Here is a 27,705-nt window from a genome sequence, read left to right as displayed (position 1 = left end):
GGTATTTTTCTAATCTTTATTCTTCAAATATATAAAAAAAAAATAGAAAATTCCTAAGAATAGGGTAAAATAACCATAGTTCATTAAAAACACTTTTATTATGGAAAATGTTTTTTCACCATATATTTGCTAACATCTCATATTGTTCCTTTTTACTGTTTTTTTGAAAATTATGGTCAAATGGCCACAATGTGGCTATAGGTATAATTACCCATATTCATACAGGATAAGTTCCACAACGATGAGTGTGGCAACTGCAGCTTAGTGCAGGATATGCAGATTGGAACTTATCCACTGAATCAAATGTGGTATGAAGGTTTCCCAGTGGTGAGTGAACTTGACTGCAGCTTAGTGCAAGTATAGCAGAAAAGGGCAATCCCAGGGTGCTAAGTGAGCTGATGGAAGGGTGTTGGTGGTCCCCAAGATACTGGATCTCATTATAAAGCAGCAGGAAATGTAGTCCACAGGATAGCAACCTAGGTGTTCAGGAACAAAGCAATGTGAATAGGACACACAAACCGCTTCTGCTGATTCAAATGATATGGGGCATGCCTATATTCTTTGTGCGACTGTGGTTATATCTGCATGCGAAATCCTATGTTGGTGTGTCAGCGGCTGTGACACTGTAACATAGCTTTTCGCATGCAGATACAACCGCAGTTGTACACAGAATATGGGCATGCCCCATATCAGTTTAATCAGAAGCTGCTTGTGTATCCTATTCACATTGATTTGGAAATAAGACTCATTTGAAGGTAAAACAATGCTCCCTGGTGACTGAGTGACGACAATCCCAAACATTCTTCGCAATTAAAAATTGGACAACAGGATAACAGTAGCCAGCCTCCAGGGCTTGGGAGGATGTTATCCTTTATGGTCTGTTGGGAACAAGCTATACTGATTCAGTCAAACAACCATTTTACCAGATCGGTGTGCGGCATGGGCAGCTGCCGTACACCAATCTGGTAAAATGGTGATACATCCATGTGGTCTTCAGGTTATACTTTTACCAAGATACAAATTCAGTGAGTCATAGTCAAGGCCTCCTGTTTTGGCGGTAAGATGTTACACACCATATCTCTGAGTGTGCCCTACACACTGTCACTAGATGGATTCCTTTGTTAATTTGTCAGCCTTGTATTATGACAGGGAAAGCAGTAGTTCCTGACAATGTAAAGGCCCATTGTACCATATCTATACCCTCTTGGTGCACAAATCTGTCAGCCTTGGTCCTCTATACAGAGGGGTCCTCATACATCTATCCTCCTTGCGTGTTAAACAGCCCTTCTAGCTGTGCCATGCCGTGGCATGACTCTGTGGCACCAAGTGCCTCAGATGTGACTTTTTACCTGCAGATGCAACAACTTCGCACATCCATGTGAATAGGACGCACAAGCAGCTTCTACTGGCTAAAATTAAATGCGGCATGCCTATGTTCCGTGTGCGACTGCGTTTATATCTGCATGCGAAACGCTATGTTAGTGTCAGCAGCTGTGACACCGTACCGTAGCATTTCGCATGCAGATACACCCGCAGTTCTACACAACTCTGTGCGAATAAGACACATCTGAAGGTAAAAAGTTTCCCAAAAAGACGCTCGGTGCTACCGAGTAACACGGCGCTCACGTGCTGTGTAACACGACTTGTAGCACACGGAGGATAGATGTATGTGGACACATCTGTACATACTGTACTTTGTTTTATATATTTTCCCTCACTACTTTTCATTGCCAGTGAGAGGTTGTCACTGGTTATTCCTGAGCCCACTATTTGGGCATATGACTTGCCTGATTCTGTGTCTGTGTCTGAAGGTCCACAAAAGACATAGTTTAATTTGTTGATTAAACCTGTCATGGCGCACAACAGCCTTTCCCACTTTCTCATAGCTATCACTTAGATACCTTTTTCAAAACATTGTCTGTTTTCTGTGGATTTATTTTTCTCATCTTGATGGTAGTTTATAGGTCATTTTGATGATTTCTGTGGGAGGGCTTTTTTTTTTTTTTTTTTTAATTATTATTGTTATTATTATTAAGCTTGTATACCGTTGGTGTCATTGGGATGTATACTAATGTGTACATTTACTTTTCTATTTTTAATTAATTTTATTTATCTATTTAAATCAATGTATATAATATATACATTGCTATGAGCGAATGTTGGCAAACTGCAAAAATGTGCAACAAATGTTTTCTGTTTTCAGTCTGAAGAAGATTTTCTACGTGATCTTGGGATTGATAGAAAGGATGAAGATGAAGTGGAAAGAGACTTGGAAAGTGAAGAGGAAGAGTCAGAAGACACTAATCTAGAACAGATAATAAAAGAGAAATCAGGCAGGAAAAGTGATTTTTTTGTGGACAAGAATATACAAAGTATTGTACAGAGTTTACATCAGGAAGGTGAGTGCTTTTAACATCTGAGCTTTCCCTTAAAAGGGACTATATCCTCAACAATATTATTTTCTTTATTGCGCCTAGTGCAGGGGATTGTATGTGCTAGACAATGTTTTATGTTGCTCATCTCTTGCATAGAAGAATTTCTGTGCTACCACTTTGCCTATTCTATTTAGATCATTTACCTTATTGTCCAACACTCCATTTAGTCCTTACCTCTGTTCTTAGAGATTGTTCTTTCTAATACGCAGGTCTGTATAGTCCTGTGGTGTGGCTTCAGAATTGTTTGAACCGAACCGCAGATGACCGTGAAGAGGACGGTGAGTGGTTGATGTATTAACTTGTCATTATTGAGTTATAGAGTCAGAAATTACGAAGTTACCATTTTCCCAAATATTGTCATTTCTCTGTTGGATATTGAAGTAAAGGGCTGATCAATGCTGACATGTGTTAGTCCTTATTCTGCTTTCATCTTTTTGAGGGAAACTGACTAGACAGTGAGGTATAGAAGCTCCTTTAGGTCTCTGGAACTTTAAAAAGTATATACAGGTTGAGTCTCCCATATCCACAATGCTTGGGACCAGGGGTATTTTGGATATCGGAATATTCCATATTTTGAAATATATGCATACCATAATGAAATGTCTTGGCAATGGGACCCAAATCTAAACACACAATGCATTTATCTTCTATATACACCTTATACACACAGCCTGCAGGTATTTTATACTCTGTTTTCAATAATTTTGTGGCTCAAACGAAGTGTGTGTATATACATGAAATTTATTTGTTTCATATACACCTTATACACACAGCCTGAAGGTAATTTTATACAATATTTTAATAATTGTGTACATTGAACCATCAAAAAGCAAAGGTTTCACTATCTGTCAAGTGCAAATCATTCCGTATTTCGGAATATTTGGATATGGGAGACTCAACCTGTACCCACATCCTGCAGGATCCCACCCTGCCACTGTATGACTGTATGACTGAATGGTAGATGATAGAAGGTAGCTGAGTAAGATGCGGTCAGCATCTGAAGTAAGGTGGCTTAGTTGAAGTATCTGACTTGGAGGATTTCTCATGGGTTGATGCAAAACTCTATTGGATGCAAAACCATAGTGGTTGGGTGGTATAGTGCAGAGAATGCAGCAGGAACTGCACTTGTAGGACAGCAAAGAATCTGCTGAGCTTGACAATGCAGCGTTTTAAGGTCTCGTGGGATTTTGATGTGATTTATCTGTTTCTGCTAGTAAAGATGATCCTATGCATTCTGAAAAAGATAGAAACAGTGTTGTCCAGGTGCTGTTAGTGGCACTAGCGTAGACTGGCCATGGTGCACAAAAATATTCTCAGAATGTAGGCGAGTCCATCTTTGCATCTGCTAACCTGGGGATTAGTAACTACTACTTTCTGCTTTATCCTGTTACTCCAGTGTTTGCAAGATGGTTTGGTTAGAGGGTTAGAATTTAGATCCTTGACTGTTCAGATGTCTGCTCTTTCTGGGTGGGATGTATCGAGTCTTGGAGAGAATTATGGGAGGTATGCATTTAGCCGCGGGACTTACTGCAGGCTTTTAGCTCCCGATTAAAGTGTCTGCCGCTATTCAATTATAAATAGAAAAACTTGACAGTCAGTGCGCAATAAAATCAGAGGTGCTGCAAGTGGTGATAACACAGGAGGGTAAACACCCAATACTCATATACATTAATTAAATTGACTGTGTTCTTTATCACTTCTAGCACTCTCCCAATAACAAGTCCACACAGGTAAGAGATGACTGATAATCAAAAATTATAATCACCATAAAAATATAGACTCCACTGGGTAATGGATCATCCTATTACATCCATGTGTAACACCATATGACCTTTGATGGCATCTATTCTCCGTTGTGTGGGCTCTAAGGACTGCATCTGTTATTAAGTAGTTGAGCACCTACTGAACCCCTTTATCCTTGTGGTTTATCCCAGTTTCCGGAGCTGGTTGATGGCCTTTCCTTATACACCATCCAGGAATACAAGGACCAAGAGCATGGCAGTGTTGCTGTTTGTGCCACTGTGGATGTACTTTAAACGCTTGATTTTTGCTACATTTTGTAAGTGCAATCTATCATTAAAAATACATGTGTCAAGTTTGATCTGCACTATTTTTGCATTTCTCTCTATATTCTCTCATACTTATGTCGCTCTAATCAGCACATAAAGAGGGAAGATATAAACTTTATTATAGATTCCATCAAAGGTCATATGGTGTTACACATGGATGTAATAGGATGATCCATTACCCAGTGGAGTCTATATTTTTATGGTGATTTATAATTTTTGATTATCAGTCATCTCTCACCTGTGTGGACTTGTCATTGGGAGAGCGCTATTCAATGACATCCCGCAGTAAGTTCCGTGGCTAATGCGCACTAAGGCATAGATTCCTGAACTATGCAGTTACTGCACGCCAGAGGCGTGGGTGCACTTAGAGCGGATCTCTCTTCACATCCTCCTGAGATGCGAGCAGAAATTTGCGTTAAGTGCACCCTCGGGCTTACCACAGGCAGTAATTGAAAAGCTCTGGGTTCTTAAGACAGGAGCTAAAAGCCCGCTGACAATTGAGCAGCTATTTGAATCTCTCTTCTGTACAATTCCAGGAGAAAACGCGAAAAAGGTCCTTTTTCAACACACTGGGGGGGGGCCCCAGTGTGTTGAAAAAGGACCTTTTTCGCGTTTTCTTCTGGAATTGTACAAACGAGAATATTCCATCACATTTTCTTTTCATGATAGTTTGGTGACTTGTGTAGGTCACAAATTTTTGAGCTGCACTCCTTACTCATTGGAGCGCTGGTGTTATATCTATTTTTTGTCAATAAGGTAAATCCGAACGTGTGCTAAATGTGGCGAAAAGAATAGAGTAGTACTGAACTGCTCATCTCTAGTAAATATCTAGCGTATATTCTCTAAATGAGCAACAAGCTTTATAATCTATAACATTTGTTAGAAACAAATATGAGTACAAAGTTCACAACAAATTATTATAATTTAAACTAATTTTACAATTAATATTGGTGTTCAGTAGGTATGAAGCTGGTTATATTTCACTTGATTCAAGGTGTTCTCAGACCACCTGTTTACTGCTGCAATCCTTACTGTATAGTGTTTCTATACAGCTAATCCATACTAAGGAGCCAGATGTCCCGCAGTTGCTGATAGTATAGGTATCACCGTTTCCATAACAGAAGCATTAGTTCCTTATCCACAAGAAGGAAAGGTAGAAAATTGATCAAGTAAAAGCCATATAAACCGCATAGTGGTTATGCAGATCTCATTATCTTTCCTGAGGATATGGCTGCTGAAGTTGGCTTCTAAATTTCATTTAAATCAGGACATTGCAATTCCAGCACTGTGTAGGAGGAAGACTGCTCTTTTCACTCATTGGAATTTGTTAGTCAGTAGGATATGTAAGTATAGGAAAATGCACAATCTTTTGTTTCCTCTGATACCTACAAAGTAGTTTGGTCTGCTTTACAACAGACAATAGCTAGATAGATGAGTAATTCAAAAGCTTACATTCGGATGGGGAAGCCTGTTTCTTGCAATGTAAAGGAACAACCAGATTAGTCAGCACTGGAAACAGCACCTCCACCGTACAGTCACATGTTCGTCGGACAAAGGTTAAAAAATTTTACAGTTGTGATTGTACCCACCTGGCGTAGTAAATGTGAGGCATGACCAGTGTCCCCAGACAGGATGCAAAAGATATTATTCTATTTCTTCTTCAGGGTCCATAGGGCTCCACAGGGAGACCTTGGAGTGTAGGTGGTGGATGAGGACACCGGGCACCACGCAGTTAAAGCTTTAGCTCCCAGACGTATCGGTCCATCCCTCTATACCCCGAGCCAGATGCACCTCAGCTTCGTCGGTGCCCGGCCGCAGTCGAGTCACCATTATGCAGTGGGCTGCTTAAGCAGCCCAAATAGCTTTTCTTCTTATGATTTGTTTATTATATATTTTCCTGTGAGTGCGCAGCAGCAGACTGTCCACAGGATACCCCTCTGGGCACCGCAACGCCAGTTTTGGCTGGGGATTTCGGCGGGCACCTCGGGGCCTTTGCTAGCTGGGCCCACAGACAGGCTCAGACTGCAACCTGGACGCAAGGGGATAGGTAAGTCGGGTCATCGCTAGACCGGAGGTAGGACTGCATTGGCAGTCCTACCTCCGGTCTCAGGGGACAGACCGGAGGTGCTGAGTGTGGACACAGGCTCCGTCAATTGTGATCCACTAGACCACCAGAGTACATAGGGAGTCGATATCGAGCATCCCGGTGGGTAAACAAGCAGCTTTCCCCATTAACGTGGCCCCTCCCCTCAGGGCGCCATTCCCTATACTGCCTTTCTCCTCCGACCACGCCCCCTCAGAAGTCTCCAGTCACCATTTTCTCCAGGCACAGCCACACCTCTCTCAGGGATACACAGGGTCCAGTCCCCCTACATACCTCTCCTTGGAGTCAGCATATGTAGCGCTATAGCCTACCAGAGTCTGTGTAGTTGATTGTAGTGCCAGTTTGCTGTTATTTCTGCATTGTATGTGACTTATGCTAGCGATGCCTGTCTGTTTCTATAATCTACACTCAGCATAAATCTTTCTCTTTTTTTTTTTTTTTTCTGACTTTGCTCTAACATACAGGTGTATTCAGGGCTTTTCCTGTGCCTCACATCTATAGAACTAAGTATTTGTGAGGTATGTCACATACAGTTGTTCGTTGCACTGTGCCATATTTGGGCTGAATGCTCCTGCAGCTTACCCAAGCATAAGACAGGATCAGTATCTTGCATTTCTACTTGTATATTACATACACAGTGGTTACATTATACCCAGTGCCATATTACTCTGCAGCTATGTCTAGCAAAGGCAAGTGTAACAAGCAAGCATCTGCACCCATACTGCTATCATGTAAATTATGTGCTGCAGGCTTAAGTGAGGAAGATTTGATACAAGATGGGTTATGTATTAAGTGTTATACTCCACTCGGCCCATCACAGCACCCAGCGCCTGTACAAGAGCCCCCCTGGGCTTCCTTTTCTAAGCTACTGGCCACTAATGCGGACCCCCTAGCAGTTCCGGCTGTTATTTCCCCTATGGGATTGCCACAACAGGTTCAGGCGTTACAGGTACTTCCTGTGCCATCACCATGTGTAGACGTACTCTCTAACTCTGGTGGCTACATCTAATGCCTTTCAAACCATGTTGCAAGGCGAGAAGCCCCCTACCCCAGGGCTTGACAAATTTTTCGAAAACTTAGGAACCAGGATGAAAGTGTAGGAGCCAGACTCCCCCCCGGGAAGCATTACTGAGCACCTACGCCCCTGGCAACCAACCCCCGTGGCCACACCACTAACGGGGTGCCCCAGTAGTAATGGGGGATTACTCTGCAGTGCCCCCAGTAGTAATCCCCCCTCTGCAGTGCCCCCAGTAGTAATCCCCCCTCTGCAGTGCCCCCAGTAGTAATCCTCCCTCTGCAGTGCCCCCAGTAGTAATCCTCCCTCTGCAGTGCCCCCAGTAGTAATCCTCCCTCTGCAGTGCCCCCAGTAGTAATCCTCCCTCTGCAGTGCCCCCAGTAGTAATCCTCCCTCTGCAGTGCCCCCAGTAGTAATCCTCCCTCTGCAGTGCCCCCAGTAGTAATCCTCCCTCTGCAGTGCCCCCAGTAGTAATCCTCCCTCTGCAGTGCCCCCAGTAGTAATCCCCCCCCCTCTGCAGTGCCCCCAGTAGTAATCCCCCCCCCTCTGCAGTGCCCCCAGTAGTAATTCCCCCCTCTGCAGTGCCCCCAGTAGTAATCCCCCCCCCTCTGCAGTGCCCCCAGTAGTAATCCCCCCCCCTCTGCAGTGCCCCCAGTAGTAATCCCCCCCCCCTCTGCAGTGCCCCCAGTAGTAATTCCCCCCTCTGCAGTGCCCCCAGTAGTAATTCCCCCCTCTGCAGTGCCCCCAGTAGTAATCCCCCCTCTGCAGTGCCCCCAGTAGTAATCCCCCCTCTGCAGTGCCCCCAGTAGTAATCCCCCCTCTGCAGTGCCCCCACTAGTGGTTCCCTTATGTAGTGCCCTCAGAAGTGGCCCCCCCTATGCATTGCCCCAGTAGTAGTTCCCCCCCCCCCCCCCCCCTATGCAGTCACCCCAGTAGTTGACCCCACTATGCATTTCCCCTAGTAGTGGCCCCCCCATAGTGTCCCTACAGTAGCGGCCACCCCCACCTATGCAGTGTCCCTACAGTAGCGGCCACCCCCACCTATGCAGTGTCCCTACAGTAGCGGCCACCCCCACCTATGCAGTGCCCCTTAAAAAAAAAACAAAAAAACGCAACTTACCTGATCCCAGCTCCTGCCGACGACTGCTGCTGTCTGCTCCTCCTGTCCGCTCTGCACTATGGGAGAGACGTAATGACGTCTCTCCTAACTTGCTGCGGGGTGAGCCGGAAGGTGGAGCTCATGAGTGAGCTCCAGCCAGCTCACTCCGTGAACGACGCAGCAGCCAATTAGAGTCTGACAGACTCTCATCGGCTGCTATAACAAACATACAGCCGCTGCTGACGGCTGTATGTTTGTTACTCTGTAGTGTGGACCGTGCTCGCGGTCTGCACTACAGGCCCCGGGGGTTGCTGAAAACCTGGTCGCCAGGCAGCCAAATCTGGTCGCCATGGCGACCTGGCCCCCCGTGTTTTGTCGAGCCCTGCCCTACCCAGTAAGCCCTTTAAGCGCTCTGTGTTATCACAGTCCACGCAACTCTCAGATTCTGAGGTATCACCCGAGGAGGCAGAAGATGCTGATCTCTCTAACCCTGACTCCCCTTTGGAGGAGGATGTCAAAGATTAATATTCCTGCCTTGGTGCGAGCTGTCAGATCCATCTTATTAATAGAAGATGATGAGCCAGCTCCTAAATCCAAGCACCCTTTGTTTAAACAACAGAAAGTGGCTTCAGCAGAATTCCCTCTCTCGGATCAACTAGCTGAACACATGGCTGCAGACTGGCAATCGCCTGGTAAGAGGTTTCAACCACAAAAACGTCTGACCTCATGTTAACCTTTTCCTGCGGTGGATTCACATGTTATGCGTTTAATTAAAAGTGCTACGTTGCCTGTTCCTACAGTTACTTCCTTGAAGGATCCTACGGCTAGGAAGGTGCAAGCTTGCCTGAAATCAATATACTCTCTTTCAAGGGCTGTTGCCCGTCTAACCATGGCTATTGCATGGGGTGGCTAAAGCTATAGAGAGCTGGGCTGACGCACTTGAAGACTTTTCCCTCAGGCTTCTAGGGATCAGATGTCTTTTGTTCACATTTGAGATGCAGCTTCCTATTTTGGAGAAGTTTCCAGAGTTTCGACCACGGCTGTGTCTGCCCACCGTACCCTGTGGCTGCGCTCATGGAAAACAGATGTGGATTCCAAGAAAGGCCTTGAAGGATTACCCTATAATGTGGGGATCTTGTTTTGCCCAGACCTTGCCAAAATTGTAACCACCTTGGCAGCATCAAAAACTGCATTTCTGCCTTCAGCAACATCTCATTTCTCACACGGCCTCCCCACCAGTTTTTTTACACAGGCCCTTCTTCAGACCCGAACAAGGCCTTACAAATCCAGAAAGCCATACAGTCCTTGCTGCATGCAAGGGTAATTGTGCCAGTCTCACTAACTCAGCGAGGGACTGGTTATTATTCCACTCTTTCTGGTTCAGAAGCCAAATAGGTCTCATCGGCCTATCTTCAACCTCAAATTCCTGAACAAGTTCCTCAGGGTGCCAATGTTGGAAACCCTACGCTCCATCATCCTAGCTATGGAGCCTGGGGACTTTATAGTGTTTCTGGATATTTAGGACACGTACCTACATGTACCTATAGCACCCTCTCATCAGTGATATCTACGGTTTGCTATACTACAACAACTCTTCCAATTTCAGGCTCTGCCCTTTGGACTATCCACAGCTCCAGTGTCGGACTGGGGCGTGAAGGCCCCACCGGGGGAATGCAGTGGTAGGGGTCCATGCTTTAGTGGTGTGGCCAGCCACCACAGATGCTTAGCTAACCAATAGGAAAATCTTGGTGTAGTTCCTAAAGAAAGGAACCAAGCACCCATGTTGATCAGTGGTTCCACTCCACCAGGTAACTGACCATCTATTAGAGTAACAATGTATGATTGGATGTCTGGAACCTGACACCTAAAGGAGGGAGGTGGGCCCTTAGGCAGTGGGCCCCACCGGGGATCTCCTCTGTTCCCCTGTGGGCCAGTCCAACCATTCACAGCTTCATGGGTGTTTACCAAAATTATGGCTGCGTGGTCAGGGTGTCTGACTGCTACCATATCTGGATGACCTCCTGAACTTTGCAGGTTCCCCAGAGGTGCTTAACCGCCATCTGCAACTAACCATTGCTTTCCTGCACAAACACGAATGGTTTATCAATTGGAAAAAGTCCTCCCTGAACCCCTCAGAAAGTGATTAATCTGGGAGCCCTGCTGGATTCTCAGGATCAGAGAATCTTTGTGATATCAGACAAGATCTCCACACTTCAGCTACGAGTGTGCAGGTGTCTCCACAGTCGCCGAGTGTCGATGCACTTAGCAATGTAGGTTCTGGGATCCATGGTGTCCACCTTCGATATGATGGAGTATGCTCAGTTCCATTCCAGGCCTTTGCAAAGGATGATCCTCTCCAGATGGAACGGGTTTCCCCATCTGATCAAAGCTCAGACGATGATGCTCTCTCCGTAGGTGCGTCTGTCTCTATCTTGGTGGCTACAGACATCTCATCTAACCAAGGGTCACCATTTTGGAACCAGGACTAGTTAATCCTAACAACGGATGCCAGTCTCTGGGGCTCAGGCGCAGTGACCTCTTTGCACTCCTTTCAGGGCAGTTGGACTTCGGTCGATTCAACCCTGCCAATCAACATATTGGAACTTCAAGCTGTCTACAGGGCCCTCAAACTGGCCCAGCACATAATTCACGGAAAACCTGTACAGGTTTAGTCCGACAATGCCACAGCAGTGGCTTATATCAACCATCAAGGAGGCACTCGAAGTCGGGCAGCAATGACAGAAGTGTCACGCATTCTGACATGGGCCGAGTGTCACCTCCCGGCCATCTCTGCAGTGTTCATTCCGGGAGTTCTCAATTGGGAAGCAGACTTCCTCAGCCGTCACGACATTCATCCGTGGAATGGTCGCTTCACCAAGTGGTGTTTCAGCTCCTAGTGAACAGATGGGGCCTCCCAGAGGTGGACCTCATGGCCTCCCGACACAATCAGACTGCCAATGTATGGGTCCAGAACAAGAGATGCAGAGGCAGTGAAGTGGACCTTCCAGTTTGCATACCTATTCCCTCCAGTCGCCCTTCTTTCTCGAGTTCTTCGAAAGTTCAAACAAGACGGAGGCACTGTCCTGCTGGTGGCTCCAGTTTGGGCCAGACATCATTGGTACTCAGATCTTCGGAGTCTCTCCATTGATACGCCATTCCTGCTGTCTCAACGATCTGACCTGTTGTATCAAGGTCCTTGCCTTTACCTGGACCTGGGTCGTCTATCTTTGACGGCGTGGCTCTTGAGACATCCCTCCTGAGGTCCAAAGGTTTCTCTAGCTCTGTAGTTAAAACTATGCTCAGAGCGTGTAAACCAGCCTCTGCTCTGATCTACCACAGAGTGTGGCATACATATTTCCAATGTTGTCCTACCAGAAGCTACGACCCCCAGGTCGATTTCCAGAGTTCTGGCCTTCCTTCAAGATGGATTGGACCTAGGACTCCGCCTGGCCTCACTGAAAGTGCATGCATCTGCTCTGTCCATTTGGTTCCAGCGTAGGCTTGCTCCACTACCGGATATCCACACTTTCCTCCAAGGTCTCCTCCGGAATCAACCTCCCTTTGTCCCTCCAGTGGCTCCTTGGGATTTGTAGGTAGTTTTTCGTACCCTCCAGGGTCCTCCATTTGAATCCCTGGATTTTGTGGAACTCAAGTGGTTAACAGCGAAGACTTTTTCTTCTGGCTGTAGCGTCAGCCAGAAGCGTGTCAGATTTAGGTGCGCTCTCCTGTCACTCCCCATTGCAATCACCAGACCTCTCTGCAGGTGCGGCCTCCTTGGATGTGGTCCGTGCCCTCAAGATATGTGGGCCGTACCTGCTCCTTTTAGAAATCAGACTCCTTATTTGTGCTCTATGGATTTCACAAGAAGGGATGGCCAGCCAACAAGCAAACATTGGCTAGATGGCTTCGCATGACTATCTCACAGGCTTACACGGAAGCAGGCCTTCCTGTTGCGGCTACTGTTACTGCTCATTCTACTCGCTCTGTGGGTCCCTCGTGGGCAGCTCGCCGTGGCCATCTTACAAAGCTGTTTAGCTGAGGCGCTCTGTCCATACCTTTCTGAGGTTCTATGCCTTTGATACATTTGCCTTTCATTTGGGTGCCCGGATTCTCCTTTCAACGCAGGAGCGTCCCCTCCCTTAAATGACTGCTTGGGACATCCCCAAAGTTTCCCTGTGCAGTCCTGTGGACCCTGAAGAAGAAAATGAGTTATTGTAAAACTTAACTTTAACTCTTTCTTCGAAGTCCATGGGGTCCACAGGGCACCCGCCCTGATGCACCTGGCTTAATATGGGCTTGGTTTCTGGTCACTGGTTTCCCGTCTCTTTCTCCCTGAGATTGTGATTCTTGTGTGTACCAGTCTTTCTTCTCTCTTCTCCTCCTTCTCCTTCGGCTTGTCACGAACTGAGGTGCCTCGGGGGTGGGTATAGGGGGATGGACCGGTGCATCCTGGGAGCTAAAGCTTTAACTGCGTGGTGCCCAGTGTCCTCACCCACCACCTACATCCCAAGGTCTCCTATAGGCTTCAGTGTTCTTCCCAGAAATTTTTTCTAGCTGGGTGGCATCCAAAAGTAGCCGGGTGGGGGCCTTCGCAATTATGCACGCGCTGGGAAAAGGGGTATCTCCCAGATCAATCCAGCCCGACATGTCTCGGGCTGCTCCCCCACTGGCTGTCAGTCAAAAGTGCCCATTATGCAGTGCCCCCTGTAGTTTTCCCCTTCATACAGTGCCCCCTGTAGTTTTCCCCTTCATACAGTGCCCCCTGTAGTTTTCCCCTTCATACAGTGCCCCCTGTAGTTTTCCCCTTCATACAGTGCCCCCTGTAGTTTTCCCCTTCATGCATTGCCCCCTGTAGTTTTCCCCTTTATGCATTGCCCCCTGTAGTTTAGCTTTGCCCTTATGCAGTGCCCCCTGGCTAAAGTAGAACCCCTATGTAGTGCCCGCAGACTGGCCCCTTATGCAGTGCCCCCAGGTTTAAAGTGTCCCTTATGCAGTGCCCCCAGGCTGGCCCCTTATGCAGTGCCCCCAGGCTGGCCCCTTATGCAGTGCCCCCAGGCTGGCCCCTTATGCAGTGCCCCCAGGCTGGCCCCTTATGCAGTGCCCCCAGGCTGGCCCCTTATGCAGTGCCCCCAGGCTGGCCCCTTATGCAGTGCCCCCAGGCTGGCCCCTTATGCAGTGCCCCCAGGCTGGCCCCTTATGCAGTGCCCCCAGGCTGGCCCCTTATGCAGTGCCCCCAGGCTGGCCCCTTATGCAGTGCCCCCAGGCTGGCCCCTTATGCAGTGCCCCCAGGCTGGCCCCTTATGCAGTGCCCCCAGGCTGGCCCCTTATGCAGTGCCCCCAGGCTGGCCCCTTATGCAGTGCCCCCAGGCTGGCCCCTTATGCAGTGCCCCCAGGCTGGCCCCTTATGCAGTGCCCCCAGGCTGGCCCCTTATGCAGTGCCCCCAGGCTGGCCCCTTATGCAGTGCCCCCAGGCTGGCCCCTTATGCAGTGCCCCCAGGCTGGCCCCTTATGCAGTGCCCCCAGGCTGGCCCCTTATGCAGTGCCCCCAGGCTGGCCCCTTATGCAGTGCCCCCAGGCTGGCCCCTTATGCAGTGCCCCCAGGCTGGCCCCTTATGCAGTGCCCCCAGGCTGGCCCCTTATGCAGTGCCCCCAGGCTGGCCCCTTATGCAGTGCCCCCAGGCTGGCCCCTTATGCAGTGCCCCCAGGCTGGCCCCTTATGCAGTGCCCCCAGGCTGGCCCCTTATGCAGTGCCCCCAGGCTGGCCCCTTATGCAGTGCCCCCAGGCTGGCCCCTTATGCAGTGCCCCCAGGCTGGCCCCTTATGCAGTGCCCCCAGGCTGGCCCCTTATGCAGTGCCCCCAGGCTGGCCCCTTATGCAGTGCCCCCAGGCTGGCCCCTTATGCAGTGCCCCCAGGCTGGCCCCTTATGCAGTGCCCCCAGGCTGGCCCCTTATGCAGTGCCCCCAGGCTGGCCCCTTATGCAGTGCCCCCAGGCTGGCCCCTTATGCAGTGCCCCCAGGCTGGCCCCTTATGCAGTGCCCCCAGGCTGGCCCCTTATGCAGTGCCCCCAGGCTGGCCCCTTATGCAGTGCCCCCAGGCTGGCCCCTTATGCAGTGCCCCCAGGCTGGCCCCTTATGCAGTGCCCCCAGGCTGGCCCCTTAATGCAGTGCCCCCAGGCTGGCCCCTTAATGCAGTGCCCCCAGGCTGGCCCCTTAATGCAGTGCCCCCAGGCTGGCCCCTTAATGCAGTGCCCCCAGGCTGGCCCCTTAATGCAGTGCCCCCAGGCTGGCCCCTTAATGCAGTGCCCCCAGGCTGGCCCCTTAATGCAGTGCCCCCAGGCTGGCCCCTTAATGCAGTGCCCCCAGGCTGGCCCCTTAATGCAGTGCCCCCAGGCTGGCCCCTTAATGCAGTGCCCCCAGGCTGGCCCCTTAATGCAGTGCCCCCAGGCTGGCCCCTTAATGCAGTGCCCCCAGGCTGGCCCCTTAATGCAGTGCCCCCAGGCTGGCCCCTTAATGCAGTGCCCCCAGGCTGGCCCCTTTATGCAGTGCCGTCAGACTTGCATAGTGTCCCCAGACTGGTCCTGGCCCGTGGGGCAGGCTCCTCACGTCGCGGGTGACGTCATGATGTCACCCGCGCAGTGCATCACTGGCAACGCTGGCCTCTGAAGCGATCGGAGGCTTCTTTAGCCTCCGGTCACTTCAGAGTCCAGCGTTCCACAGCGGGGGTCGGCGGGCAAAAGTGCTGGGCGGCAGGCTGTTTCTGCCGGGCGATGCGCCCGCAGTAAACGGCCTGGGGAGAACACTGGGCTTCAAAGAAAGAGAGTTAACAAAGGTAAGTTTTACCATAACTTTTTTTTTTTAATATAATAAGGTTAAATGCTTTTTGTGAAACCTTTGGGGGAAAAACTACTCACCCCGATCACTCATTATTTTGTTGTTCTTGTTGAAAACTTTATAGTTCTAACTGAGTTCCTATGCAGGAGTGGATTATAGAGGAGGGAGAAGCAACAACATGCTAAATATCTTCGATTTGGAGAATACAAAATATTCAGTAAAGTCACATAATCGTTAATACATCAAGTAAAAAGCGACATCTGTGATGATGTTGGTTTTTAATCATTTTCTAAATGACCGTCAGAATGCTCATGCTAGTCCTGGGTCCTTGCACATGATTGCAAAGGCTTCAAAATCTGTTTTATGCTTTAGACATAATTAAAAAGCAAAAACACCCTTTAGCATTAAATATGGCCTTGTAGTACGATATATACACAATAACTCAGATTATTGCCCCTACTTTTATAGGCAAACAAAAAATTCTGAGAACCTAATTTAATCATCCAAAGCTGAAAATGCATGTATTGAAAACCTTGGTATTTACAGGCAGTGATACACAATATAGAGAATCCATGAAATTTAATTGACTGTAATTTAATATATGTTGTTCTCTGTCTGCCAGGATCCTCTCAGTCAGTTCCTCTGGTGCCTTTAACTGAAGAAAATGAGGATGCCATGGAAAACAAGGTGTTCCAAAAATTGTTAAAAAAGGTGGGCATCCGTCCCCCAGCTAATGAGCAGGTAAGTGGTCCATGCAGTATAACTTGTAATCTTTATATTAATGCGTTGTTTACAGCTGGAAGAGATAGAAAGAACAACCATTGTCTCCCATAGACTTACCTTTAGTAATGTATTGTCTTCTATTTGTGCTTGATATACATATTGTTGCAATTGCTTCTTGCACATGTTTAGCAGTTGGTCAGTTCATTGAATAAAGGCATTTAATTATACTTAAGCAGTCAGGCTTTGTCTTTTCTATGTCATAAGCGGTTAGGACTATATTGGTAATTTCATGTTATAGAATCATGATAACTTGTTATTTAACAGTTCCTACTATTGTGCATAACTAACAGTATGAGCTTACTCTTTAGCACTTTGGTAGTGGCATTACTGTCTTTGGGTTCCTTTTACTGTAAATAACCTGCCGTTACTAAACCCTATTACTGGTGTTACTCAGCGGGAAGACGCGTCTACTGTGTGAACTGAGCACAGTGGTGTGCCCCCAATTGTGGGAAAGTGATTACTGCCTCCACCAGGCACCTTCACTGCACCCTAGAACCTCTTGTTTCTGTTTGGTGTGGGTAGCTGCAGCAGCACCTTTTTGCTGGTAAATGTGTGTGGTACCTCAAGTTCTTTTTCTGAATCAGTACTGCTGTGTAGCAGTCATAGTGTGGACGTTGTGCTCAATGGGATGTCCGAAGCATGGGAAACCGTCTGACAGAATCCCGGCCTAGGCCCATATTCAATTAGCCGCAATAATTTTGCCGCTGACGGCGGAATCTACTTTCTACATCAGGGTCCATAGGGTATCCACAGGATACCTTGGGGAGGGGGGGGGGTATAGGTGATTTCAGGCATCGGGCACCATAGAGCTAAGTTTTCAGCCTCCCAGGATGCACTAGGGTCCCCCTCCTATACCCCGCCCCCGAGCCAAGGCATCTCAGTTTCGTTTGGTGGTTAGAGGGGGTTAATGGATAGCCCCTGAAGTTTTCTTCAAAGCAGTTGTGGCTGCTCATCTGGAAGTACAGCATGGACAGTCAGTACTGACGTCCATGCTGTCTTTCCTACACCCCCGCCGGTACCAGAACGCCGGTACTGATCCGGGGATGCTGGTAAGCATCTGGGGTCACAGCTAGCGGTGACCCCAGATGTTTGGGACCATGGCCGGATCCAAGGGGGCAGCAGGTAAGCAGCTGGGTCCCGCGGTGGGACCCTGCTGAAACATGGTCTAGAGTCCCCAGGCAGGGGGCTCCCTGGGGACTGGCTGCAGCGTGGAGCCAGGTACCTAACCTGCGCTTCCACAACCCCCCTGGGACAGCGGACCGCGGCTGAGCGGTAGCGCTGCGGCATCCCAGGGGTTAATTTCATGCCAGGGGAGCGCGCCTTCCTTGTACACAGCCGGCGCCTCCCCCGGTGCACACAGCCCTCTCTGCTCTAAGCTGACTTGTCTATGTCTTAGAGGCCTCCCCCATGCTCCTCGGTGGCCATCTTTACATAGAAGCATGGTGAACGCTGCTGGAAGCCTTTGATCGGTGGCATCGCGGTCTGGGTCCCCCGGCATACCTCTCCTCCGTTGGTTCAGGTCTGTGTATGCAGCGCTGTGTCCTACCAGGCTCTGTGTCTGCGTAGTTGAGGATCAGCGCTGATAGTGCAGGAATTGATTTCTTTGCATTGTATGTGACTTCTGTTAGCATCTGCTGCCTGTACTTTCATTTTCTACTGTCAGCCATTTCTCTGTCCCTGATCTTTTTCTGCTAAAGCCCTTGCGGTGCGGTGATTGTAGGGTGGTCTCACACTATACTAACAAGTATCAGTGAGAGGGGTCACATACTTACCATCTTGTCTGAGAGTGACTTTCCTCTCCAGCTTATTTGTACTACGTGTAAGGTACCAATAGCGGAGGGGGAGGGTAGCGCGGAGGGGCTATGTCGGCAGTGTTATTTATTGGGCCGGCCAATTACTGTCACGGCCCCGATACAGGAGCTGCCCTGGGCTTGTTTCGCCAAAGCGCTTACAACCCTCGTGGGCCAGTTAGCTCCGCAGCCTGCGTTCACACAGATGGGGTTGTTCCAGCAGTCAGTGGTGTCGTCACCCATGCAGGGTTTCCCGAGACAATTGATGGTACCACACAGTTTCCCTATTTCCCCTCCCCAAGTCTCTCAGGAGCCTGCGTGGGTTAATTCTCTGGCAAGTTGTGTACAGCACTTGTCAGACGTGTTACAAGGGGAGTCTGGGTTGAGGCCACATAAGCGGCCGATTGTGTCTGTCCGCTCCTTTTGAGGATGACGACGTGACGTCTGATGATGGGGAGATTCTGGATCTTTGACCAGGAACCTCCCCGTACTAAAGAGTCGGACGCTAGGTCCAAGGTATATATTCCTGGACTTATTCGGGCAGTCCGCACAGCTTTAGTGATTGAGGAATAAGATCTTCCGGTGTCCAAATCTAAATATGCCTTTATTAAGGGTGACGCCACAGTGTTTCCTCTTTCGGGTCAGTTAGTGGACCATTTAGAGGAGGCGCGGAAACATCCTGGCAAACGGTATCAGCCTCAGAGACGCTTGGCGGTGGCTTATCCGTTTGCGGATAATTATTTTTCTAAGTGGGAATCCCCTCCATAGGTGGATTCTCATGGGACACGCCTAGTCCGTAGTGCCACATTGCGGGGGGGGGGGGGGGGCAGCTAGGGCGGCTATGGCCATTTGTTGGGTAGCCAGAGCTATGGAGCGCTGGGCTGATAGTTTGGAGGCGTCTTTCGATTCCGACTGTTCGGCTGAACAGACCGAGTTGATAGGCAATCTCCGGGATTCGGCCACTTATATCAATGAAGCGGTCTTGGATATCAGTACCCTGGCGTCTCGGATTTCTTCGGCAGCTGTAGCTGCTCGTCGCGCCTTAGGGTTGCGATCTTGGAAGGCGGACGCTGATTCCAAGAAGGGCTTGGAAGCATTGCCTTTTAATGGAGAAATCCTATTTGGTCCAGATCTGGACAAAATCGTAGCCACGCTGGCGGCAGCCAAATCGGCATGTCTTCCGTCTGCTGCGGTTCCTTCCGGTTCAGGTACGTCGTCCTTTCGGCCTTACAGGGCCCAGGGTAGGCCCAAGACAGTCTTTTCCCAGACAGGCTGGCCCCAAAAAATCGTCCAAGCCCCGGAAACAGGCCCGGAGTACCAGACGTCCGGCCCCTAAGCCAGATGACAAGCCTGCGGCCTGACGGTCCGGGCCTCCCTTTGGGGGATCCCAAAGTGGGAGGCCACCTGCTGCAGTTCGCCCAGTGTTGGCCGGTTACCACGACAGACACTTGGGTTCTCGAGGTGGTTTCTCACGGGTACGCCCTCTCCTTTCGGCACAGGCCCCCGTCTCGATTCTTCACCACGGGTCTTCCATCAGACCGGAACAAAGCCATGGAACTGCGGAAGGTTTTGCACACTATGCTCCAGGCTGGAGTTATAGTGCCTGTTCCATTCTCCCAGAGGGGCCAGGGTTTCTATTCCAATCTGTTTTTGGTGTAGAAACCCAATGGGTCGTATCGTCCGATCCTCAACCTCAAAGCACTCAACAAGTCTTTGCGGGTGCCGAGGTTTCGGATGGAGACCCTGCGGTCCATCATTCTGGCGCTGGAACCTGGGGATTACATGGTGTCGTTGGACATACAGGACGCTTACCTGCATGTCCCTATTCTTTTACGCCATCAACAGTTCCTCAGGTTTGCAATCCACAACGACCACTTTCAGTTCCGGGCGTTACCTTTTGGGCTGGCGATAGCTCCATGTGTATTCACCAAGGTGATGGCTGTCATGGCGGCTTCACTGCGGCTGCAGGGAGTCCGCATGTTACCGTACTTGGACGACCTTCTGTTGGTGGCAGGATCTCCAGAGCTCCTTCTACGCCACTTGGACCTGACCATTGCGGTACTGCAACGGCACGGCTGGTTGATAAACTGGCAGAAGTCCACACTGATCCTGTCTCAGAGGATTCTGCACCTAGGAGCCTTATTGGATTCCGGACAGCAAAGGATCTTTGTGACGGGGGAAAAGATTTCTGCCTTGCAGTTGAGGGTGCGCATTTGTCTGCAGAATCGCCGTGTGTCTCTGCACTCGGCGATGAGGTTACTGGGCTCCATGGTGTCAGTATTCGACATGGTGGAATATGCCCAGTTTCACTCCAGACCTCTGCAGCAACTGATCCTGTCCAAATGGAATGGACTGCCTCAGAGTCTAAAGTTCCAGACGATGGTGCTCACTCCGGAGGTTCGCCTGTCCCTAGCCTGGTGGTTGCAGACGACCCATCTCAACAAGGGTCGTCCGTTCTGGGTGGCGAATTGGGTCCTGTTAACAACAGACGCCAGTCTTCGGGGCTGGGGAGCAGTCACTGGTCCACACTTGTTCCAGGGCAGGTGGACTCGGGCAGAAGCGGAGTTTCCAATAAACATCTTGGAGCTCCACGCGGTTTTCAACGCTCTCCAGCAGGCACATTGGGTTCTCGAAGGTCACCCAGTGCAGGTCCAGTCGGACAACGCTACCACCTTGGCCTACATAAATCGGCAAGGAGGAACCCGAAGTCAGGCGGCTCTCGTAGAGGTGTCCCGAATCCTGGTTTGGGCGGAGCGCAATCTCCTGGCCATATCAGCAGTAATCATCCCTGGAGTCCTAAACTGGGAGGCGGACTTTCTCAGTCGCCAGGACGTTCATCCGGGGGTATGGTCTCTGCACCAGGACGTCTTTCAACTTCTGGTGGACAGGTGGGGTCTTCCAGAGATCGACCTCATGGCGTCACGGCACAACAACAAGTTGCCGGTGTGCGGGTCTCGCACGAAAAGGCGTCTCTGGTGGATGCTCTGTCCGTCCGGTGGACGTTCCGGTTTGCTTATCTGTTTCCTCCTGTTGATAGCTCCCGCGTGGCCCCGGAGGTACTGGTTCTCAGACCTCCAGAGACTGTCCGTGGACATTCCTCTGCGGTTGCCGTTACGCTCGGACCTCCTGTCACAGGGTCCTTGTCTTCACCCGGACCTGGCTCGGCTGTCTTTGACGGCGTGGCTGTTGAGAAGGCCATGTTGAGGTCCAGGGGGTTTTCCAGCTCTGTAGTGCAAACAATGCTAAGGGCTCGGAAACCATCCTCTGCAAGGATATACCATCGTGTGTGGCATACGTTCTTCCAGTGGTGTCGGCCGAGAGGTTATGCTCCTCGGGAGTTCCCCGTCTGTCTAGAGTGTTAGCTTTCCTACAGGCGGGACTGGACCATGGGCTTTGCCTTGCGTCTCTGAAGGTGCAGGTGTCTGCCCTGTCCGTCTGGTTCCATCGTAGGATTGCTGCAATCCCTGATGTGCGTACCTTTATGCAAGGTGTTCTCAGAATTCAGCCACCTTTTGTTCCACCGGTGGCGCCTTGGGATTTAGCTGTGGTCCTGAGGGCTCTCCAGGGACCGCCGTTTGAACCACTGGGCTCAGTGGACCTCAAATGGCTGACAGCCAAGACAATTTTCCTTCTGGCCATTGCTTCGGCCAGACGTGTTTTTGACTTAGGGGCTCTCTCTTGTAGACCCCCTTTTCTGATTTTTCATAGGAACAGGGCGGTGCTGCACACTCGTCCTGGTTTCCTTCCTAAAGTTGTTTCCAGTTTTCACATCAACGAGGAAATCGTTGTGCCGGCTTTTACCTCACCTGATCTTTCAGTGGGTGAGGCCACTTTGGACGTTGTGCGGGCCTTAAGGATTTATGTTGACCGCACTTCTTCGTTTAGGAAGTCGGACGCCTTGTTTGTCCTCTATGGCTTCTGTAAAAAGGGTTGGCCTGCTTCAAAGCAAACTTTGGCAGGCTGGATTCGTATGGCCATTTCAGAAGCTTATCTTCATGATGGCCTTCCGGTTCCTTCCTCTGTGAGGGCTCATTCCACTAGGCCTGTGTTGTCTTTCGTGGGCTGCTCTACGTGGTGCCTCTGCAGTTCAGATCTGCAAGGCTGCCACATGGTCCTCGGTCCATACCTTAGTGAGGTATTACGCGTTTGACACCTTTGCCTCTCAGGATGCTTCCTTCGGGCGGCGGATTCTCCATTCAGCACAGGAGCGTCCCCACCCTTAAAGGATACTTAAAAAGATCTGGACACACACAAGAATCACAAGGATACTGCTTTGGGACATCCCCAAGGTATCCTGTGGATACCCTATGGACCCTGTTGTAGAAAATGAGATATGGTAAGAACTTACCTTTTGTTATCTCTATTTCTACGAAGTCCATAGGGTTCCACAGGACTCCCACCCTGTCGCACCTGTGCTGCAGATGGGCTTTGCTCTGGTCACCGGTTTTTCCGTCTCCCTCTGGTGAGAATGTGATTCTTGTGTGTGTCCAGATCTCTTTTCTCTCTCTCTCTTCCTTCTCCTCCTCCGGCCTATGGCTTGGTACATAACTGAGATGCCTTGGCTCGGGGGCGGGGTATAGGAGGGGGACCCTAGTGCATCCTGGGAGGCTAAAAACTTAACTCTATGGTGCCCGATGCCTGACGTCATCACCTATACCCCCCCCCCCAAAGGTATCCTGTGAAACCCTATGGACTTTGTAGAAATAGAGATAACAAAGGTAAGTTCATACCATATCTCATATTTTCCGCCTATATCGTGTGTGTTGGCCGCGGAAACTTATCGGGTGTGTCCCCGCTATTCACCCTATTCAATTCCAAAGGACGCGAAAAGTCGGACCAGCGAAACACATACAGATGGCAAGTGCTGTCAAAAATGGGGAATTCAGCCTGGGGGCCCCCAAAAAATACACTAACATTGGGGATCAATATAGAAGTCCCCGATTAGCCCTACTGAAGCGGTTTGGGATATTTTTTTTTTTTTTTTTTGCTGTCATTTGCTTCAATTTAGCGTTTTTGCTCAAGTGGTGAAGAATAGCATTAAGCAGGTTTTTTTTGAGTAAATAAGTCAAATTTGGGGTATGTGAAAATGGAGTGCTAGCATATTTGAATCTCAAAAGTGAAGTTTTAAAAATCGTGAAAAACGCATCTTCAGCAAGCACCTGCACTCAAAAAAACACGTCCCCCATACTTACAGACCCACAAAAAGTCTTTCGCTAGTTTTTATGTTTGTACCCTAACTTTGAACTTTTTCGCCCCCTTTTTCAAAGTCATTTTTTGGGGCGTTCCACACTTTTTGGGGGGGATTTTTTTGACGCAGTTATCCTTTGGGGGCCTGTGCCAAGGGTGCAGGGTGGTTTCCCCACCTTTGTACCCTAAAATAGCGACTTTGCACTTTTTCTCGCCACCGATTCAGAGGCAAATCTTTTCCGCCTATCACATTGCATTGACTTTCCGCGTACACGAAAAGTCTTTGCATCTGCATACGATGTAAAATTTCCACCTGGCGCAATGACGTCATCCGCGATATTTTCCGCAGATTCTGACTTTTCACCGCTAATTGAATACAGGCCTTCGTACTAAAGATAGGCATCAAAATACCGACTCTTATCTTTAGCCCGATGAAGGCTGCTTCCCGAACGAAGGTAAGCAGGGACAGGGTAGGATTAGGGGAAGTTAAGGTTGGGCACCACCGGGGGGAGGTTAGAGTCAGGCACCCCCCAGGAGGGTTGGGTTTAGGGTGCGGGAATTGGGCGGGGGGGTTGGGTTTAGGCACCATACCAGATGTTTTAGGGTTAGGCACCCCTAAGGGAGGGTTAGGGGGGGAGAAGGGTAGGGTTAGTTTACTCACCTGCCCCGCCGGGATTTCATACCCAACCCTTGCTCAGTACAGGCCAATTCTCAAATGGCCATCTATTGTACAATTGTGCAGCTGAATCATTAAACTATATTATGCATTACAGTAAAATGCCCTTGCTCTTCTTCAAAATACAAAACTGACACTCTCTTGCAGGAATCATTTTGGCGTATCCCAGGAAAACTGAGCCCTGACCAGCTCCGCAAGTTAGCTACATCTCTTGTTGGGTCATCTCCAGATGAGACCAGTGATCAACTCATGGATTCTGATAACCATGGTCCCAATCTAGAGCAGAGATCAGAGGCATTGCGAGCTCTCTTGCTTACTCGTAAAAAGAAAACTGCAACGGTCCATCAGGGTAATCCGATACAAATTTACCTAGCGTAATGTGTGTCAAAGCTGTATTGAATTCAAATTGCTTAAATGTTTTGAACTCTTAAAATGCTGCTTTTGGATTCGATATAGCAAATTTCCTCCAAGTGTCAAATACAGATGTGTCCTCATACATCTAGCCTCAATATGCCAGGCAGCTTGACTTGCCTGGCATGAGTGAGCTGTCAGGTCCCATGCTACTCTGCCAAAGTTGGATGTCTTTTTTTTTTTTTTTTTTCTTTTGCAGAATATGCGTCCAAGTTGACATGCGATGTAACTAGGATGCACCAGTAGACTCTGTTGATTAATTTGATATGCAACACTTGTAAATACAGTATGTGTGCGACTGAGTCTGTATATGAACCACAACGGAACTTTGAATGAAAAAAGCTGCGGGCGCTACATTGTAGCACTTCGTATACGGATGCAGAGACTCAGCCACGCACAGGTATACAAGTGTTGCCTATTGGAGGGTACACACTGTCAGATTTTCTGGAAGATATGAATGATAACGATTGTAAAACAGTTACATCGTTCATATCGTTGACATGCATCGACGAACGATGCGCGTGCCCGCTTGTCAGATAACAATATCGGAAATCGACTGTGTTTGCAGTCAGATTTGGACAATTTCATTAATTTAAATACTGTCAGAAATCGCTCATGAGATCATTGGTAAAATCGTTCATCGTTGATCTAGCAAGTCTGACCATGTGTATGCACCATATTAAATTAATCAGCACAGTATGCTGTTGCATCCAAGTTGCATAGTATTGCAACGTAGACACATTTTCGTCAAAGAAAGACGCCCGGCGCTAATAAGTCTCACGGGACCTAGTGCGCCGAGAAGGGCTTTTTAGCACAAATGCAGCAAAGATGTATAAGGGCACATCTGTAGCAAAGAAATATGCCCTTGTTTGGTTTTACCCATATTGTACATGGTACCAACTGCGTGGCAGTATTAATGCCATTTATGTATACAAAACATGAAGACTTTCTATTTGCGTTAACAATGATATACTGTAAATCTGTGTGTATCTAGCAAATAAAACTGTGGAGATTTTGTTCATATTTTGGTTAAAACCTTTAAGCTTGCAGCCCATCGTCAAGGGATCCCAATTCTCTGCAAGTCCCTACACTAGAATATATGCCCAACCATTAAATAGCACTCACCCCTCAAATACAGAGGGTAACATCTATACAGGAGCTGGCTTGTGAAGCCACACCCCATTGTTTGTTTGTCATTCTGGTATTACTCAGTCACCCTAACAATGGCTGCAGTGTTGGACTTGTACACATCTTTGCTTACGTTGAGCTAAACAGCCCGTCTTGGCACACCAGGTCCCGTGCGACTTTGCTAGCGGCGGGGGACTTGTTTGCGGCTTTTTTTTTTTTGGTGGCAAAAATGCGTCCTAGGCACAATGCGATGCAACTAGAATACACAGGGAGACCGAGCTGATTAATTCCTAATTTCCCTCCACTATGGGGCACAGGGATGACTCTGGGGTATAGCCTGGAGAGAAGAGTCTGGACACCAAATAGTTAAGGAAATTACCCACAAGCCCAGGCTCCCTCACCGCTATACCCAGCCACTGGACCTCAGTTTTAGTTTGGTGCCAGCAGGAGCTGGGCACCAGTTTATAGGGGGCTACTTTTAGGTGGTTGTCCGATTTTTATTTATTTTGTTTTAAACTTTTAATTTTTACTAGTTTATTTCTTTAGAGTGGACAGTGTAAGGCATCCTATAGGACGCTCACACTGCCGCGCCAGTGGCCAAAGCACTGATGTCTGGGTCAGTGTTTACACCCGCGGACTCCCACACAGCAGGAGCCAGAGCGCAACGGGGGATGACCAGTAAGACGGCTCCCTGCATGCTTTCACCGCCGGAGCAGGAGACTGGGCACCCGGTCTGACTGCGCTCACCACTAGACTACCAGGGACTTTAATGTGGAGCAGGGGCTGCTTTATTGCAGCGGTGGACATTTCCCCCGGGGGTTAGACCAGCCAGGGGGAGGTGGACATTTCCTTTTCGCCCCTCCCCTGGGGTGCGTTTTACATTAGAGGCCAGTAAGCCCCAGACACATCTTAACTTCAATCCTCCCCCCTCCAGAATGCTGAGCGACCATTTTAGCAATAGCCTGTCTTCAGTGAAGCAGGGCTCCGGTCTCTTCTGTTAGCCTGTTTCCAGTAGCTGCTCTACTTTCTTGGCATCTTCCTGCTACATTTGGCTGGTTTGTTGAGCTATTGCCCACACTTATTCAGCATCGAGTGGTCTGAGTGTATGGTGTATGTAAGTGTACTTTCCTCATAGCTGTCCTGCTGGCGCCGGTCACTGAGGGTACATCCTTGCATGGGTGAGTACATATTGTTCTTGTATACCTTGCTGGTATTTGCTAGAAGCAGGTATACTTCCAATACATCATTTATCAGCACTACTAAGACCCTGGTGTGCTTTTACCATTACTAATTACTTTGGTGTATAGCATTTTCTGTGACTTACAGTATGTCCAGAACTAAAACTACTAAGGAAACTGGCGCTACTGCAGTGCGTACTTGCAAACAATTAGTCTGATTCAGCAAGGATTGCAGTTGCTTGTACGCACGTAATCGACCGATTGTTGCGTATTGCGTTGCGTATGCATCGCCGTGCACGAACTAGCCATTGTGTACAGGATTGCGATTGCAGAAGCTACGCAGACCCATTGCAGAGTGATTGACAGGAAGTGCCGTTTGTGGGTGGTAACGGTGGGAGGGCGAACGCAGGCGTGCCAGTGCGTTTTAACGCTGTTGCATGGGTGTGCATAAATTAGCCACTGCTAACCCATACGCAGCGTGAGCTGCCATAGCATACTTGGAAGTTAGCAATTTCTGAGTAAGGTCTGGGCTTGTGCAAGTGTGGATATGGGTTCGATGGTACTTTGTGTTTCCGATGGTTTCGCTATTTGGCTGAGTATTACGGATGTGAGACAAAGGGGAAGTGGGCATCCTTATGTGTGCTGCGTTAGCAATGAGAATGCAATTATTTGCATCTCATCGCTGATATTAGCAACTGCTCTGCATGCGTGTAAGCAGAATAGCAATCCATGCTGAATCAGGCCCAATGTCAGGTTTTGGAGCATGACAGTCTGTGTGCCAATTGCTTTGGGGCCTGCAACAGATAATTTTGCCTATGGCTTCTACTCAAGAACCGGCTTGGGCGTCTTGACTGACACAGGTAATGTGTCAAATGTTAGACCGTATGTCACTACCTGTTCCACCTGTTCCTGTCACTGTGCCGCAGCTCCCCATAGCGGAGCCACCCTGGATGTAGACATTCGGTCAGTCTGTCCAGGGGTTAGCTCAGGTGTCCACAT

General features: G+C 49.0%; 1 protein-coding gene across 3 annotated transcripts in view; it reads left to right on the top strand.

Annotated features, from left to right (window-relative positions):
- TIMELESS (timeless circadian regulator) overlaps positions 1-27,705 on the top strand; it is a 247,444-nt gene that overhangs the window by 185,406 nt on the left and 34,333 nt on the right. For all 3 annotated transcript variants that reach the window (XM_088473110.1, XM_088473108.1, XM_088473107.1), the window contains exons 25-28: positions 2,204-2,399; positions 2,645-2,713; positions 16,176-16,294; positions 24,137-24,338. In XM_088473110.1, coding sequence (XP_088329236.1) covers positions 2,204-2,399; positions 2,645-2,713; positions 16,176-16,294; positions 24,137-24,338 — 586 coding nt within the window. The remainder of the gene's footprint in view (positions 1-2,203; positions 2,400-2,644; positions 2,714-16,175; positions 16,295-24,136; positions 24,339-27,705) is intronic.

Source organism: Taudactylus pleione, unplaced genomic scaffold (assembly GCF_031769625.1).
Source record: "Taudactylus pleione unplaced genomic scaffold, aTauple2 ptg000130l, whole genome shotgun sequence".
Lineage (NCBI taxonomy): Eukaryota > Metazoa > Chordata > Amphibia > Anura > Myobatrachidae > Taudactylus > Taudactylus pleione.
Note: the sequence above shows the minus strand (reverse complement) of the source record. Positions and strands in the feature narration are given on the sequence as shown.